This window comes from Saimiri boliviensis, chromosome X (assembly GCF_048565385.1).
Source record: "Saimiri boliviensis isolate mSaiBol1 chromosome X, mSaiBol1.pri, whole genome shotgun sequence".
Taxonomy (NCBI): domain Eukaryota; kingdom Metazoa; phylum Chordata; class Mammalia; order Primates; family Cebidae; genus Saimiri; species Saimiri boliviensis.
Genome location: NC_133470.1, coordinates 48,572,696 through 48,588,060, shown reverse-complemented (window position 1 = coordinate 48,588,060; position 15,365 = coordinate 48,572,696). Strand labels below are relative to the sequence as shown.

The 15,365-nt window shown below is 46.8% G+C and overlaps 1 protein-coding gene across 10 annotated transcripts in view; it reads left to right on the top strand.

The window, feature by feature from the left end:
- KDM5C (lysine demethylase 5C) overlaps positions 1–15,365 on the top strand; it is a 53,656-nt gene that overhangs the window by 17,976 nt on the left and 20,315 nt on the right. For 6 of the 10 annotated variants that reach the window (XR_005581179.2, XR_005581180.2, XM_074392066.1 and 3 more), the window contains 13 exons: positions 6,401–6,520; positions 6,631–6,825; positions 9,272–9,453; positions 9,542–9,666; positions 9,788–9,935; positions 10,900–11,005; positions 11,715–12,073; positions 12,713–12,851; positions 13,357–13,536; positions 13,700–13,837; positions 14,022–14,621; positions 14,908–14,986; positions 15,116–15,315. Coding sequence is in view for 7 of the 10 variants with exons in the window: in XM_074392066.1 (XP_074248167.1) it covers positions 6,401–6,520; positions 6,631–6,825; positions 9,272–9,453; positions 9,542–9,666; positions 9,788–9,935; positions 10,900–11,005; positions 11,715–12,073; positions 12,713–12,851; positions 13,357–13,536; positions 13,700–13,837; positions 14,022–14,621; positions 14,908–14,986; positions 15,116–15,315 (2,571 nt within the window). In the remaining 3 variants the exon portion in view is untranslated. The remainder of the gene's footprint in view (positions 1–6,400; positions 6,521–6,630; positions 6,826–9,271; positions 9,454–9,541; positions 9,667–9,787; positions 9,936–10,899; positions 11,006–11,714; positions 12,074–12,712; positions 12,852–13,356; positions 13,537–13,699; positions 13,838–14,021; positions 14,622–14,907; positions 14,987–15,115; positions 15,316–15,365) is intronic. The other 4 variants (XR_005581181.2, XM_010331580.3, XM_010331582.3 and 1 more) reach the window with 2 other exon arrangements.

Here is a 15,365-nt window from a genome sequence, read left to right as displayed (position 1 = left end):
CTGCTCATGGCTCACCATCTTCTTTGGCCAGCTTTACTACCAGCCCTCTCTCTGCCCTTCCTATAGGTAGTTCCCAGCATCTCCAGTCCCTTTGGACTTGGCAGTATCCCCTTAATCCAGGCATCTGTGATTTTCACGTTCTCATGCTGGCAGGCTACAGTTTAGCCAGCTGGAGCTCCCCTAGAGGTACCTTCAGCTCCCTGCCCCTACTGCCCCACCTTCCCCTTTGGTGGGAGAAGTCCATTTCTTTTTATAGGTAAGTGATAAAAGTATTATTTTCTTTCTTTTTTTTTTTGAGACAGAATCTCACTCTGTTGCCAGGCTGGAGTGCAATGGCGTGATCTCAGCTTACTGCAACCTCCGCCTCCTGGGTTCAAGTGCTCCTCCTGCCCTAGCCTCCCAAGTAGCTGAGATTACAGGCATGTGCCACCACACCTGGCTAATTTTTGTATTTTTAGTTGAGACGGGGTTTCACCATGTTGGCCAGGCTGGTCTCAGACTCCTGACCTCAAGTCATCTGCCTGCCTCAACCTCCCAAAGTGCTGAGATTATAGGTGTGAGACACCACGCCCAGCAAAAGAATTTAAAAGTACCTATGTACCTAGCATATTTCTTTGGACAGCACTGGTCTAGAATGATTTTTTGGTTTGTTAACTATATGAATTATAACCATTTTTTAAAAAGTTTTATTGTAATATGATTTGCTACATACCATAAAATTCACCCATTTTAAATGCACAATTCAGTAAATTTATGGAGTTGTGCTACCATCACTACAATCCAGTTGTAGACCATTTCTACCACCACAAAAAGATCCCTTCTACCCATTTACGGTTATTCTCCTTTCCAGCCCTTAGTCCCAGTCTACCGTTCATCTGTTTTCTGTCTATAGATTTGTCTTTTCTGGACAGTTCATAAAAATGGGATAATATGTAGTCGTTGGTATCTTGCTTCTCTCACTTAGCATGTTTTTGGGGTTCACCCACATTGCCGCATGTGTCAGAAGTTGATTCCTTTGATGGCCCAGTAATATTCACCAGTTGTTGAACCTTTGAGTTGTTTTTGCTTTTTGGCTATTCACAGTTGTCATTTTTAACAGCTGCAGAATGTGAGGAGAACTTTTCTAAATAACCACACAGGAAATAGTAAAGTGACGTTGCCAGAATCAGGGTGCAGGGTGAGACAGAGTTATGAGCATTAGGTTCTACTCTTGTCTCTTTTACCTGAGGCTTCTCTGAGACTTAGTCTTCATGGCTATAAAATTAAGGCTGGCATAGTGAGACCCCTTCTGATTAATTAATTAATTAATAATAAATAAAACTAAGGCTGGGACTACATCATTCAGTGAATGTTGCTAGAGCTCATTCTATGTGTAAGTCCTCTCTGGTCAACACTAAGGGTAAATAAGCCAGTGCCTGCATCGGGGTATACATAGCTGAGGGTTGGACAGAGAGGAGTAAATAAGTGAAATAAAGCAGTAGAGGAGCTACAAAAGAGCAACAAACTAGGTCATTTAGGAAGTTGGTGTATCAGGAAAGGGTTTGTGGGAGCAGATCCCTGAAAGAAGAGTAAGAGTTTACCTTTCAAAGCTGTGGCTTAATCATGTGGGCATGGGGATTCCAGTAAGGGGCTCTCAGCTGAGGTATTACATGGTCAGATTTACATTTTTTGAAAGATAGTTCTGGTGGTTAGTAATAGAGGCCAATGCAATAATACAGGTAAGAAATGCTGATGTTGCCTCTAAGTAGAGATAGATTTAAGAAGAAAGTATGATGGAGATGGGAGCTGATACATGGTCCAAATAAATGTGGAGATATGTTTATGAATGGAAAGATTTAATATTGTTAGCATGTTAATTCTCCCCAAATTAATTTAGACTTCTGGCAGAGGAATCACTGGGTTGAAGGGTTCTTGGTATACATTAGCAAATTTGTTTTCCAGAGAGTAGAACTTACTGATTCCCTTACCAGCACTGTACCTACTTCACTGTGTCTTCACCAGAATTGAATGTTTATCTATAAAAGCTTTGTGAGACGTCTTAGTAAAGATGACAGGTTAAGCATACACATGGCTACTTCCATTCTATACTGAAACTGCCCTAAAATGACACAAGGGTCTTTTTTTTTTTTTTTTTTTTTTTTGAGATGGAGTCTTGCTCTGTCGCCCAGGCTGGAGTGCAGTGGTGTGGTCTTGGCTCACCACAACCTCTGTCTCCTGGGTTCAAGTGCTGCTTCTGCCTCAGCCTCCTGAGCAGCTGGGACTACAGGTGCGCCACTGTGCCCTGCTCATTTTTGTATTTTTAGTAGAGATGGGGTTTCACGATATTGGCCAGGGTGGTCTCCACCGCCTGACCTCGTGATCCACTCACCTCAGCCTCCCAAAGTGCTGGGATTACAGGGGTGAGCCACTGCGCCCACCCACACAAGGCATTTTTTTTTTAAGGTGAAAAAAATTACAGAGATGGAGAATACCAGAGAGGAGACAATGATAAAATTCTTGAAGCTAGAAAACAGATGTGAAAACTGAAACATAAGCCGATACTGAGGACATCTTGAGAACCAACCTCAGATTCCCCCAAATATTTATAATTGGTGGCACCAGGCATTCTGGGGGTAAAGATGGATGAGGTGAAAATAAGAATTGGTTCATGTCTAAGCTTCATAAGAAGCTGTGAGATCTCCTCCCATGCTGGGCAGCTAGAAATGTCTAGTCACTCTAGTAAAAGACTGAAGATTTATTTCTGAAGAGGTTAAAACAGAGTCTGTGGATTAAGGTCTCCTAGGTACAGTTGAGGGTGGAGTTATAGGGAAAGTAATTAGGATTTATTATAGTGGATGCTGAGGTTCCCAGGCATCTTTCTCCACTTGGCCGGTTAGAACACTGGCTACCAGGCCTTTTTTCCTACAGGCAAAAATAAAAAGAAGAGGGATTTCTCTGGGGAACCTGGCCTGAGAGGAAAGACCTGGAGTTTCCCAAACTAAATGGCTTAGCTAGATCACCCTACAGTGAATCTTACAGTTGACAGGCTTCATCTGTATACTCAGAGCTTCCATTCAGCTTTTTCATCTCTTCCTCTTAAATATAAGCAGGCAGCCACAGATAAATAACTGAGAGGCTGGGCATGGTGGCTCACATCTGTAATCCCAGCACTTTGGGAGGCTGAGATGGGTGGAACACCTGAAGTCAGGAGTTTGAGACCAGCCAGGATCACGCCACTGCACTATAGCCTGGATGACAGAGCAAGAGTCTGTCTCAAAACAAAACAAAACGGAAAAACAACTGAGGAAACCCTAAAAAATAAACCCCACAAAACAGAAAGCAACTTGGAGATACAGAGGCTAGATAGGGAGAAATAAACTTCAGAAGAAAAGCATGTACTGTAAACATGAAAGACGACCAGGACGCTGTTTTAAAAAACAGCATACTGCAAACAAAATTATAAAAGTAGCAAAAGTGAAAAATGTAAAAAGCTTATGTTTTTCACTTTTGAAAGATAGTTGAGGAAATCTCCTAAAATCTAGAGTAAAAAGATTGAAAAAGGTAAAAAAAAATTAGAGATTTTTCTAGGACATTCAATATTCAAATAATAGGAGTTATGGAAAGAAAATAGATGAAAACTGAGAGGATGAAATCACTCAAAATTTCCTTTAACTGAAGAATCGAGTTTCCAGACTAAATGGGCCTACCCAGTAAATGAGTGAAAAGAAACTCATATCAAGATATATCCTGTGAACTTTTATATCAAACACTGATACCAGAAGAGTCCTATAAGCTCGAGAGACGGAAACCGGTTTCAAATACTTATTAAAGCATTAGAAATCAGAATGTCTTCAAAGTTTTCAGCAGTAACACTAGAAGACTAGGGCAGTGTCTTTAAAATGGTTTTCTTTTCTTTTCTTTTTTTTTTTTGAGATGGAGTTTTGCTTTTGTTACCCAGGCTGGAATGCAATGGCACAGTCTCGGCTCACCGCAACCTCCGCCTCCTGGGTTCAGGCAATTCTTCTGCCTCAGCCTTCTGAGTAGCTGGGATTACAGGCACGTGCCACCATGCCCAGCTAATTTTTTGTATTTTTAGTAGAGACGGGGTTTCACCATGTTGACCAGGATGGTCTCAATCTCTTGACCTCGTGATCCACCCGCCTCGGCCTCCCAAAGTGCTGGGATTACAGGCGTGAGCCACTGCACCCAGCCTAAAATTATTTTCTAAGTCAACAACTATAGGAGTTTAAAAAAAGGATTTTCATCTTAGAATTCTATATACAGTCAAGTGTGAGAGTAAGAATAGAGACTTTTTTTTAAAAAAAAAGTAGGTTCTTCACACCATTTCTTAGGGAACTGTTGGAGGATGTTTTTAAGCATAGCAAAGGAATAAACCAAGAAAGAGAAAGACATAGGATCTAGGAAATAGGAGATCTGTCACAAAGGAATGATGATCCAGGGAGGACAGCTAGTCCAGATTGGGACAGATCAGAAGGTTGCATGAGAGACGGCTACAGAAAGATGAAAAGTGATAGGAAAAGAGATTTGGATATTGGTTAGAAAGTTAGGGATACATGTATAAAAAAAACTAAGCAAATTGAGAAACAGGAAGCTGTTTTTAACATAGTCTAGAAGCATGTTATTTATGGTAATTATAATCATTGCCAAAATAATCAGAAGAGGTGAAAGTGATCGGCTCTGGGGAAGGGAGAATGGCAAGGCCTGCTGATTTTATAACAGATCATACAGCCATTTGACTTTTGAAACTGCATATGTAACTGATGAAAGTAAATAACTTAAAAAGCTTGTCCATTCTGATCTTCGACAAACCTGACAAAAACAAGCAATGGGGAAAGGATTCCCTGTTTAATAAATGGTGTTGGGAAAACTGGCTAGCCATGTGCAGAAAGCAGAAACAGGACCCCTTCCTGACACCTTACACTAAAATTAACTCCAGATGGATTAAAGACTTAAACATAAGACCTAACACCATAAAAACCCTAGGAGAAAATCTAGGCAAAACCATTCGGGACATAGGCATAGGCAAGGACTTCATGAGTAAAACACCAAAAGCATTGGCAACAAAAGCCAAAATAGACAAATGGGATCTAATTAAACTTCACAGCTTCTGCACAGCAAAAGAAACAGTGATTAGAGTGAATTGGCAACCAACAGAATGGGAAAAAGTTTTTGCAATCTACCCATCTGACAAAGGGCTAATATCCAGAATCTACAAAGAACTAAAACAGATTTACAAGAAAAAAAAGCAAGCCCATTAAAAGTGGGCAAACGATATGAACAGACACTTTACAAAAGAAGACATATATGAGGCCAAGAAACATGAAAAAATGCTCATCATCACTGGTCATTAGAGAAATGCAAATCATAACTACATTGAGATACCATCTCACGCCAGTTAAAATGGCGATCATTAAAAAATCTGGAGACAACAGATGCTGGAGAGGATGTGGAGAAATAGGAACACTTTTACACTGTTGGTGGAGTGTAAATTAGTTCAACCGTTGTGGAAGACTGTGGTGATTCCTCAAGGATCTAGAAATAGAAATTCCGTTTGACCCACCAATTCCATTACTGGGTATATTTCCAAAGGATTATAAATCGTTCTGTTATAAGGACACATACACACGAATGTTCATTGCGACACTGTTTACAATAGGAAAGACCGGGAACCAACCCAAATGCCCATCGATGATAGACTGGACAGGGAAAATGTGGCACATATACACCATGGAATACTATGCAGCCATAAAAAATGATGAGTTCTTGTCCTTTCTAGGGACATGGATGAACCTGAAAACCATCATTCTCAGCAAACTGACCCAAGAACAGAAAATCAAACACCACATGTTTTCACTCATAGGCGGGTGTTGAACAATGAGAACACATGGACCCAGGGAGGGGAGCATCACACACTTGGGTCTAGGGGGAGGAATAGGGGAGGGACAGTATGGGGTGGGGAGTTGGAGAGCGATCACATGGGGAGAAATGCCAAATTTCTGGCGTAGGGAGGAAGGCAGCAAACCACACTGCCATGTGTGTACCTGTGCAACAGTCTTACATGTTCTTCACAGTACCCCAAAACCTAAAATGCAGTGGGAAAAAAAAAAGCTTGTCCAGCTTAATGAAAAGTGATATTTATAATTTTTGCAAAAATTACTAAGGAAGTTGGAATTTTTGACAGATACATTTTTTAATCTCAAATATTCCTGTCATCTCAACACACATCAAAACCTTGAGAGCAGAGACCAGTGGTCCTTCATTTCAGAATTGGAGAGTCTGAGATCCTATTGTCAGACTGTCCCCTGAGGCTTTCCTTTGTCTCCTTAACAACCTTGTGCTTAAGTCAGGTCTCCATACAGGAAATTCTCTCTCAACAGCCGTGGCCTTTCTTGTTCTTTAGGTTGTCCGCACAAACCAGTGTGCAGGAGAATTCGTCATCACCTTCCCCCGTGCTTACCACAGTGGCTTCAACCAAGGCTACAACTTTGCTGAGGCCGTCAACTTTTGCACTGCCGACTGGGTGAGTCTGGAATGTGTTGGGATGGCGGGGGTGAAGCAGGAGGGTTGTGGAGAAGCTGGGGCATCATGGCATCTAGACTTGGCCACACTCAACCTTGAACCTGCCCACAGTTGCCTGCTGGGCGCCAGTGCATTGAGCACTACCGCCGGCTCCGAAGATACTGTGTCTTCTCTCATGAGGAGCTTATCTGTAAGATGGCTGCCTGCCCTGAGAAGCTAGACCTGAACCTGGCAGCAGCTGTGCACAAGGAAATGTTCATCATGGTTCAAGAAGAGCGGCGTCTACGAAAGGCCCTGCTAGAGAAGGTGGGTGGTGGGAAGAGTACCCCAGATAAGCACCCTATTCTGATGGAAGTTGGGGGAGGCAGAGGTGGCACCAAGATGTAGCCTCTACTCTTGGAGTATAGTGAAAAGAACTAGATGCATCTCGATTGAAAACCACATGCCATTCTCTACTATACCCTTCAGCAACCTTGCTTAAGTCAGTTTACTTCACTGTCAATTTTCCCATCCAAAAAATGGGATTATGATAATGCTTATCTTTTTGCATAGTTGATTGGATTAAAGATAAAGTTTGCTTAGTGACTGACCCGTAGCAGGTACTGGTATAGCAGCTATTTATCATTATTTAAGTGACCCAGCAAGATAGCTGGCATAGGAAACCTCACCACTGATTATCTTTGTATCAAGTTACTTCATCTTTCATAGTCTGTATCAAGTTACTTATCTTTCATAGTCTGTATCAAGTTACTTCATCTTTGAGAGTCCCACTTTTCCATTCTAAAATAGGAATAAATATCTAACTTGCAAAGTGTAAAATTAGAGTACAGTGATTTATGTTAAAGCCATCTATGCTACATTGCCTTTGCAGTGTTGCAGCTGCCATTATTGACATTGTTAATACATGAAGAAACTGATTGAAATATGTATGGAATGTTTCTCAGGAAATGCCATTTTATTACATGCAGATGGTTCAAGCTAGGGCAATAATATTACCAAGTAGAAGGTGGTCCTGCTTTAATTGATTTCTCATAATTATGTGTCAATTGTGTGTGTAGCTGAGTGGAAGCTGCTACAGAGCTCTAAAGTCCACTCGTGTAATTTCAGCCATCGTCTTCAGATTTCACAATTGCCCAGTTAGGGAATTGACTTTGTGAGTCTTTAATAAGATTACAAAGGAATACTGGTTCTGTGGGATCCCTTGCTGCCTACATTTAGGGTATTACTTTCTTATTTTAAAGCTCATTTATAACTTCCCTGTGAGTGTGGGCTGTAGGGAGAACTATAGCTACAGTAATGTTGGAAGTCTGGGGCTTCTCAGTCGTGGTGTTAGTTGTTAAGTCCCTGGGCTTTTCCAGGCATCATTTTCTGACTCTGTTCAGTACTGTTATTAAATGATGGCTGTGTGGCTGTGCCAGGCTGTGGGAAGGAGCCAAAGCAGGGTGGGGAGAACAGACCGTCTCATCTTGACATTCAGAATTCTTCACACTTGACCCTTAACTCACAGAAGCATTCTGGACACCATAGTCTTGGAATCCTGTAAGAGATTGTATATGTATTGAAGTATGTTTCTGGGAAGAGGACTCATAGTTTACATCAAATTCTCAAGAGTCCATGGTCCAAAAAAACCCTAGAGACTTCATCCTTAGAATATTCTCTGGCTTTAGAGTCAAAATTAACTCAGTTTGGCAAGTTACTGACCTTGAGACTTAGTTTCTGCCTTCATAAAATGAGATAGGCCTGTGGAATATATATTCTTATCCGAAAATTAGAGCTAATAACAGTAAATACTTGATGAACACTGACTCTAAGTGCTGAGATACTTGTCTAATTCCATAGCTACTTTATCTTTGTTAATCCTTGTAGCAACCCAACAAAGATGATACTGTTTATCTCCATCTTACTAGATAATGAAACAGACTCAGAGACGTTAAATGATTTACTCGTGATCACACAGAGAATAAGTGGCAGAGTGGGATCTGGGCTCATAACTTATGCAGAGCTTAGGTGTTAAAGTTGGTATGTAAGACAAAAACTGTTAGAGTCAACATTTCCCATCAAAATCCCTAAAATTGACCGTTAGATATAAGCACTGGTTGTCTCTCAGTTACTCCGACATAGCCAGCTTTTCCTTCATTTTTGAAATGGATTGCTTTTTCTTTTTCTGAGCAGCAGTTGAAGTCATTGGATTAGGTTTGGAAGCCATATTGTTGGGAGAAAATTATTGTATCTCTTTAAACCCTGAGCACAAGCACATACTGTTCAATTTCTCTAAGTTATATATGTACACAAGTATCTCTTGCCTACTAAGTGGCCAGAGTCGTGCCTGGAACACAGTGGGCGCTGAGTAACTGGAAGCCAATATTGTTCCCCAGTACACATCCTCCATAACTAGCCAGGCCTGTCCCTTGGCCACTTCCACACATTGCCACCTCTCTGGTTTCTTGGTCCATGATTTTCCTCACTTCTCACCCACAAGGCTCTTTCTGCTGATTTGGATCTCACCTGATTTTTTTTCCTTTATAAAATTATCTGATTCAGCTTACGCTGATCTTTCCCTGGTTTATCTGATTCCCTCAGCTTTGAGAGTCTGGACTTTACAAAGGGCAGGTATGCTCCATGGGGTTTCACCTCTTAAACCCCATGACCCTAACATAGATTTGAGTCTAAAGTAGGGGTCGGTGGTGGCTGAGATGGAGGATTCTGCTACCTGGTTCCGGTTATATATAACATATGGATTGAATGCCCTTAGGGCATCACAGAGGCTGAGCGAGAGGCTTTTGAGCTGCTCCCAGATGATGAACGCCAGTGCATCAAGTGCAAGACTACGTGTTTCCTGTCAGCCCTGGCCTGCTACGACTGCCCAGACGGCCTTGTCTGCCTTTCCCACATCAATGATCTCTGCAAGTGCTCCAGTAGCCGGCAGTACCTGCGGTGAGCATGGGCCTTTCTGGAGGAAGTGGGACAAGAAGGAGGATGCAGAACTGGGCCAGATGTGCTCTTGCCTGCCCTCTTCCTCCAGGTATCGGTATACCTTGGATGAGCTTCCTGCCATGCTGCATAAGCTGAAGGTTCGGGCTGAGTCCTTTGACACCTGGGCCAACAAAGTGCGAGTGGCCCTGGAGGTGGAGGATGGGCGGAAGCGCAGTGAGTGATGGGGGGATGGAGGGACTCCACAGGCAAGTTCTGTTCCCTTCTGTACTCCGACCCCCTTCCTCTGCCTTTATTCAATACTGCCTACTCCTTGGTGCCCTCATTCTTCTTCCAGGCCTTGAAGAACTGAGGGCACTAGAGTCCGAAGCCCGTGAGCGGAGGTTTCCTAATAGTGAGCTGCTGCAGCGACTGAAGAACTGCCTGAGTGAGGCAGAGGCTTGTGTGTCCCGAGCTCTGGGACTGGTCAGCGGCCAGGAAGCTGGGTATGGCAGCATGAGGAGTTGGGGCACGCATGAGGTGCTCAGGATCCAGCACCTAGGAAAAGTACTGCAAGGGGTAGACTGTGGATACCATTTGGCAGACTGGACATCAGCAGGAAGCTGCCAGGGATGAGTGTGAGATGGCCTGGAAGGTGTTAGGGAGGGCAAGGAGACCAGGCCACCTAGAATGGAGAGGAGAGCCTCTGTGTTAGAAAGCTAGACGTGTTTGTTTTTTATCAGTACCTGGAAGAGGCCTGAGAGAGAGGCTGAGGGGTTTTATGGGCAGGGAAGAGTTGTGGGAGGCTTACAGGTAAGAACATGACACAGATGTATAAACCTGACCTCTGCTGCACAGCTAGAGTTCACAGTAGAGGATGGATTGCATAGTACAGCTCTTGTTATGACCCATTAGTTTCTTTTCTTTTTTTTTTTTTGAGACGGAGTTTCGCTCTTGTTACCCAGGCTGGAGTGCAATGATGCAATCTCGGCTCACAGCAACCTCCGCCTCCTGGGTTCAGGCAATTCTTCTGCCTCAGCCTCCTGAGTAGCTGGGATTACAGGCACGTGCCACCACGCCCAGCTAATTTTTTGTATTTTTAGTAGAGACGGGGTTTCACCATGTTGACCAGGATAGTCTCGATCTCTCGACCTCGTGATCCACCCGCCTCGGCCTCCCAAAGTGCTGGGATTACAGGCTTGAACCACCGCACCTGGCCGACCCATTAGTTTCTAAACTCCCTCGCTCCCCACCAGAGTTGTATTTCCCTCTCTTCTAATTCTTTCCCCTCATAATATGAACATACTCTATAATTTAAAACCCTCCCTCTAACCCGGGCAGTTGGGGCAAATTTGAAATATGCAGGATCAAGGTGGACAGGTGTGGTGAGGAAAGTTGTTGGGTCTTAGCATATACATGGAGGGAGGGCACTGGGTTTGGACCTGAAACCTCACATGTGAAACTCCATAGTCCCCACAGGGTGGCTGGTCTACAGATGACCCTGGCTGAGCTCCAGGCCTTTCTGGACCAGATGAACAACCTCCCTTGTGCCATGCACCAGATTGGGGATGTCAAGGTGAGGACGCTTGGAGTGCTGCTGAGGGATCAGGGGGACTGAGGACCTGAGCAGCAGGCTACTCTTGGCTCCTTTCAAAAGTCTGAAGTGTTCAGGCGAGACAGGACACACGTTTGAGAAAAGAACAGGTGGGAGGGTAAGGCAAGGGTCTAGCGACTACCTGTTAGAAATGGGACTTGAGGGTCAGGTGGCAGGGGGATGAGTACAGGATACAGAGTCCAGGTAAGGTTTCCTAGAGGAGGGGTAGAGGAGAAGAAGGTAACAGGGGTGCTTGTTGGGCTTGGAAAGTGGAGTGAAATTCATGAAAGAGGAGGAATGAGATGGAGAGGGCAACAGATCCCAGGGTGGTGAGCACGAGGGTCTATGTGAGGACTAAGCATAGCAATTTTTAGGGCACAGAGGTCTCTTGGTGCCCTGAGAACAGAGCCCTCTGGAGAGATAAGTAAAGCATAGATTCATAATTATTAAGAATTTCTAGGGGTGGGGCCTGGGAATCTGCATTCTTGACAAATTCCCCAGGGCATTCTAATGAGCAGTCAGTCTTGGGAACCCCACTGTCTTAGGGCTTGGAGAAGGGCCCAGCCAATGTTAGGCTCTTTTGCCCCAAAAGCTTGGAGGGCAAGAAGGTAGATGGGACAAGGGTATCTGGTGGTGGGACCCCTCAGTGGACCCAGCTAAGGAGATTGTTCTTCTTCCTGTGTTCTGGTAGGGTGTTCTGGAACAGGTGGAGGCCTACCAGGCTGAGGCTCGTGAGGCCCTGGCCTCACAGCCCTCCAGTCCAGGGCTACTGCATTCCCTGTTGGAGAGGGGGCGGCAGCTAGGGGTGGAGGTTCCTGAGGCCCAGCAGCTCCAGCGGCAGGTGGACCAGGCACGATGGCTGGATGAGGTGAAACGCACACTGGCCCCCTCAGCCCGAAGGGGCACCTTGGCTGTCATGCGAGGACTGTTGGTCGCGGGTGCCAGTGTAGCCCCTAGCCCTGCTGTGGATAAAGCCCAGGCTGAGCTGCAGGAGCTGCTGACTATTGCTGAACGCTGGGAGGAGAAAGCCGACCTCTGTCTGGAGGCCAGGTAGGTCCAGCTGCTGCTTCCCTGCCCTATTCCAAACATCAAAGTTGAATGGAGACCCAGAAGATGATTCTCATGGGTGACCTAGGTATCACACTCCTGTGTTGCCGTATTGACTCTCCTCCCCCCTTTTGTTCCCTATCTTGTCATTTTGTCTTTAAAAACAAAACAAAATAAAAATCTCTGTATACTTAAAGGCAGAGAGAGGCTGATGGAGAAGCAGAAATGGACAGATAGAGATTATGTAGAGGACTAGTCCTGCAGGCTTATGTGCCCATACCCAGAAGCACAAGTGATAGGCAGATGGGCAGATGTTAGTAGAAAGACCCCACACAGGGCAGTTGACAAACTGCAGCAACAGGTTACACAACACAGGTTGTATATGTAGGCATTGCCAGCAGGCCAGCAGACGGGCAGACCAGCAGAGGCACAAGAGCGATGGCAGAAGGATGAAGTTGGGTGCATGCAATCTTGGCGAAACAGGGACTGGCAGCTACCCTTAGGTGGAATACAAGCAAGTAGGCCCAAGTGGCAGCAGGAATAACAGACACCCAAGGGGCCCATGCGGTTATATCTGGTGGACAGTCTGGGCTTCTGGTCAGGCAGACCACATCAGACTGAGTTTGTTTTTCCTACCTTTAGGCAGAAGCATCCACCGGCCACACTCGAGGCCATAATCCGTGAAGCGGAAAACATCCCTGTTCACCTGCCCAACATCCAGGCTCTCAAGGAGGCTCTTGCTAAGGCCCGGGCCTGGATTGCTGATGTGGATGAGATCCAAGTGAGGACCCTGCCACCCCCATCTTCCACCCCAGGCCTTCAGTCCAGCTGGGAAGAGATGGCATATATACTGGGATGTGCTGGGTTGCTGGGATGGGTTGGGTTGGCTGGAGAGAGTAATTGGGCATGGCATGTAGTCAGGAGGCAAAATGTGCCTGATGAGCGGGTGAGAGGAAGAGTGTGAGGCTGGCCTGAAGGAATAGAAGGCAATGGTTGGGATGAGAATGGTGGGCCAGGGAAACAGGTGGTATGGGAGTGAGCAGGGCAGGGGCGTGCAGGAGAGAGGAGGCAAACCACAACAGAAGGCTGACTGGATACTTGGGGCTGAGCCAGTCAGTAGATGCCAGAGTTGTGAGAGAGAGTTAAGTGGGTGTTCCTTAGGAAGACGCTTGTGTTTTTCTCCCTCAAGACAGCCCACTTCATGTTTCCAGCTCACAGCCAGGCACAGAGTAAGCATCAGTAGCATTGGCAAGTTGAACTGAGCTGTCTCTTGCCCTTGTCCCTAGAATGGTGACCACTACCCCTGCCTGGATGACTTGGAGGGCCTGGTGGCTGTGGGCCGGGACCTACCTGTGGGGCTGGAGGAGCTGAGACAGCTAGAGCTACAGGTACTGACAGCTCACTCCTGGAGGGAGAAGGCCTCCAAGACCTTCCTCAAGAAGAATTCTTGCTACACACTGCTGGAGGTGAGGCCTGGGACCTTGAGCTACTGCATCTCTTACATCTGCCCTGGCTGCTATGAGATGGGTCATGAGATAACATGGGTTTTGTGAGGGCACCAGGGAGGGAAGGAGAGGGCGTGGAATGTAAGGGAAGCCCAGTCATTGCCTCTCTGTCTGCCTGCCTCAGGTGCTCTGCCCGTGTGCAGACGCTGGCTCAGACAGCACCAAGCGCAGCCGGTGGATGGAGAAGGAGCTGGGGTTGTACAAATCTGACACAGAGCTGCTGGGGCTGTCTGCACAGGACCTCAGGGACCCTGGCTCTGTGGTAAGGAGCTTAGACACAGATGGAGAGAAGAGCTTGGTGGTGATAGTGTCTGAGCTGGGTGACCATGAGCAGACCGCTTGCTTCCTGAGCCTCAGTTCTGGTTTGGGAGTGGGGTGTTACAAGGGGCCAGAGAAGGGAAGGGATAGGCTGCTGACCCACTCTGCTCCTGTCCTGGGTATGACAGATTGTGGCCTTCAAGGAGGGGGAACAGAAGGAGAAGGAGGGTATCCTGCAGCTGCGTCGCACCAATTCGGCCAAGCCTAGTCCACTGGCATCATCGACCACAGCCTCCTCTACAACCTCTATCTGTGTGTGTGGGCAGGTGCCGGCCGGGGCGGGAGCTCTGCAGTGTGACCTGTGTCAGGACTGGTTCCATGGGCGGTGTGTGTCAGTGCCCCGCCTTCTCAGCTCTCCAAGGCCCAATCCCACCTCATCCCCACTGCTGGCCTGGTGGGAATGGGACACCAAATTCCTGTGTCCACTGTGTATGCGCTCAAGGCGCCCACGCCTGGAGACCATCCTGGCACTGCTGGTAGCCCTGCAGAGACTGCCTGTGCGGCTGCCCGAGGGCGAAGCCCTGCAATGCCTCACAGAGAGGGCCATCAGCTGGCAAGGCCGCGCCAGGCAGGCTCTGGCCTCTGAAGATGTGACTGCTCTGTTGGGACGACTAGCTGAGCTCCGCCAACGGCTACAGGCTGAACCCAGACCTGAGGAGCCTCCTAACTACCCTTCAGCCCCTGCTTCTGACCCCCTCAAAGAGGGCAGTGGCAAGGATATGCCTAAGGTGAGCTGCTCAGCCCAGCTCTTGTCCCCAGATTCTTGTCTCTTAACCCCTACCCCAGGTTAGGCTCGGTGCTGCCCCTCGTTCTCCAATTTTCAGTTTTCGTTGGAACACCTTCCTGCTCCATTCTGCATCTGTCCAGATTCCTTGACTCTGCTCCCTGCTGGCAGCCTATGTTTTCTGTCCTCCTCCAGAAGGAGGAGGGTCTCAAATTTGGGGTTGGTGGGGGAGGAATAGGGCCTGGTTCTTCAGTTCGGTTGTCCTTACCTATTCTTGCTTTCCTTGGCAGGTCCAGGGCTTACTGGAGAATGGAGACAGTGTGACCAGTCCTGAGAAGGTAGCCCCGGAGGAGGGCTCAGGTAAGAGAGGTAGGTCTAGGTGTGGTGTGGGTAGGCTGTTGACTGCACATCACTAGAGTGACCCATGTAGCTCTGTTGTCATGGTGGGGATAAGACCAAGGGCAGCCTCTAACGCAGCCTGTTCCTGCATTCTCCTAGATCTGGAACTGCTGTCCTCGCTGTTGCCACAGTTGACTGGCCCTGTGTTGGAACTGCCTGAGGCAACCCGGGCCCCCCTCGAGGAGCTGATGATGGAGGGGGACCTGCTCGAGGTGACCCTGGATGAAAACCACAGCATCTGGCAGCTGCTGCAGGCTGGACAGCCCCCAGACCTGGAGAGGATCCGCACACTTCTGGAGGTGAGGAGAGGGGTCATGGGCCGGGCCAGGAGGTCAGACCGAGTAGGGAG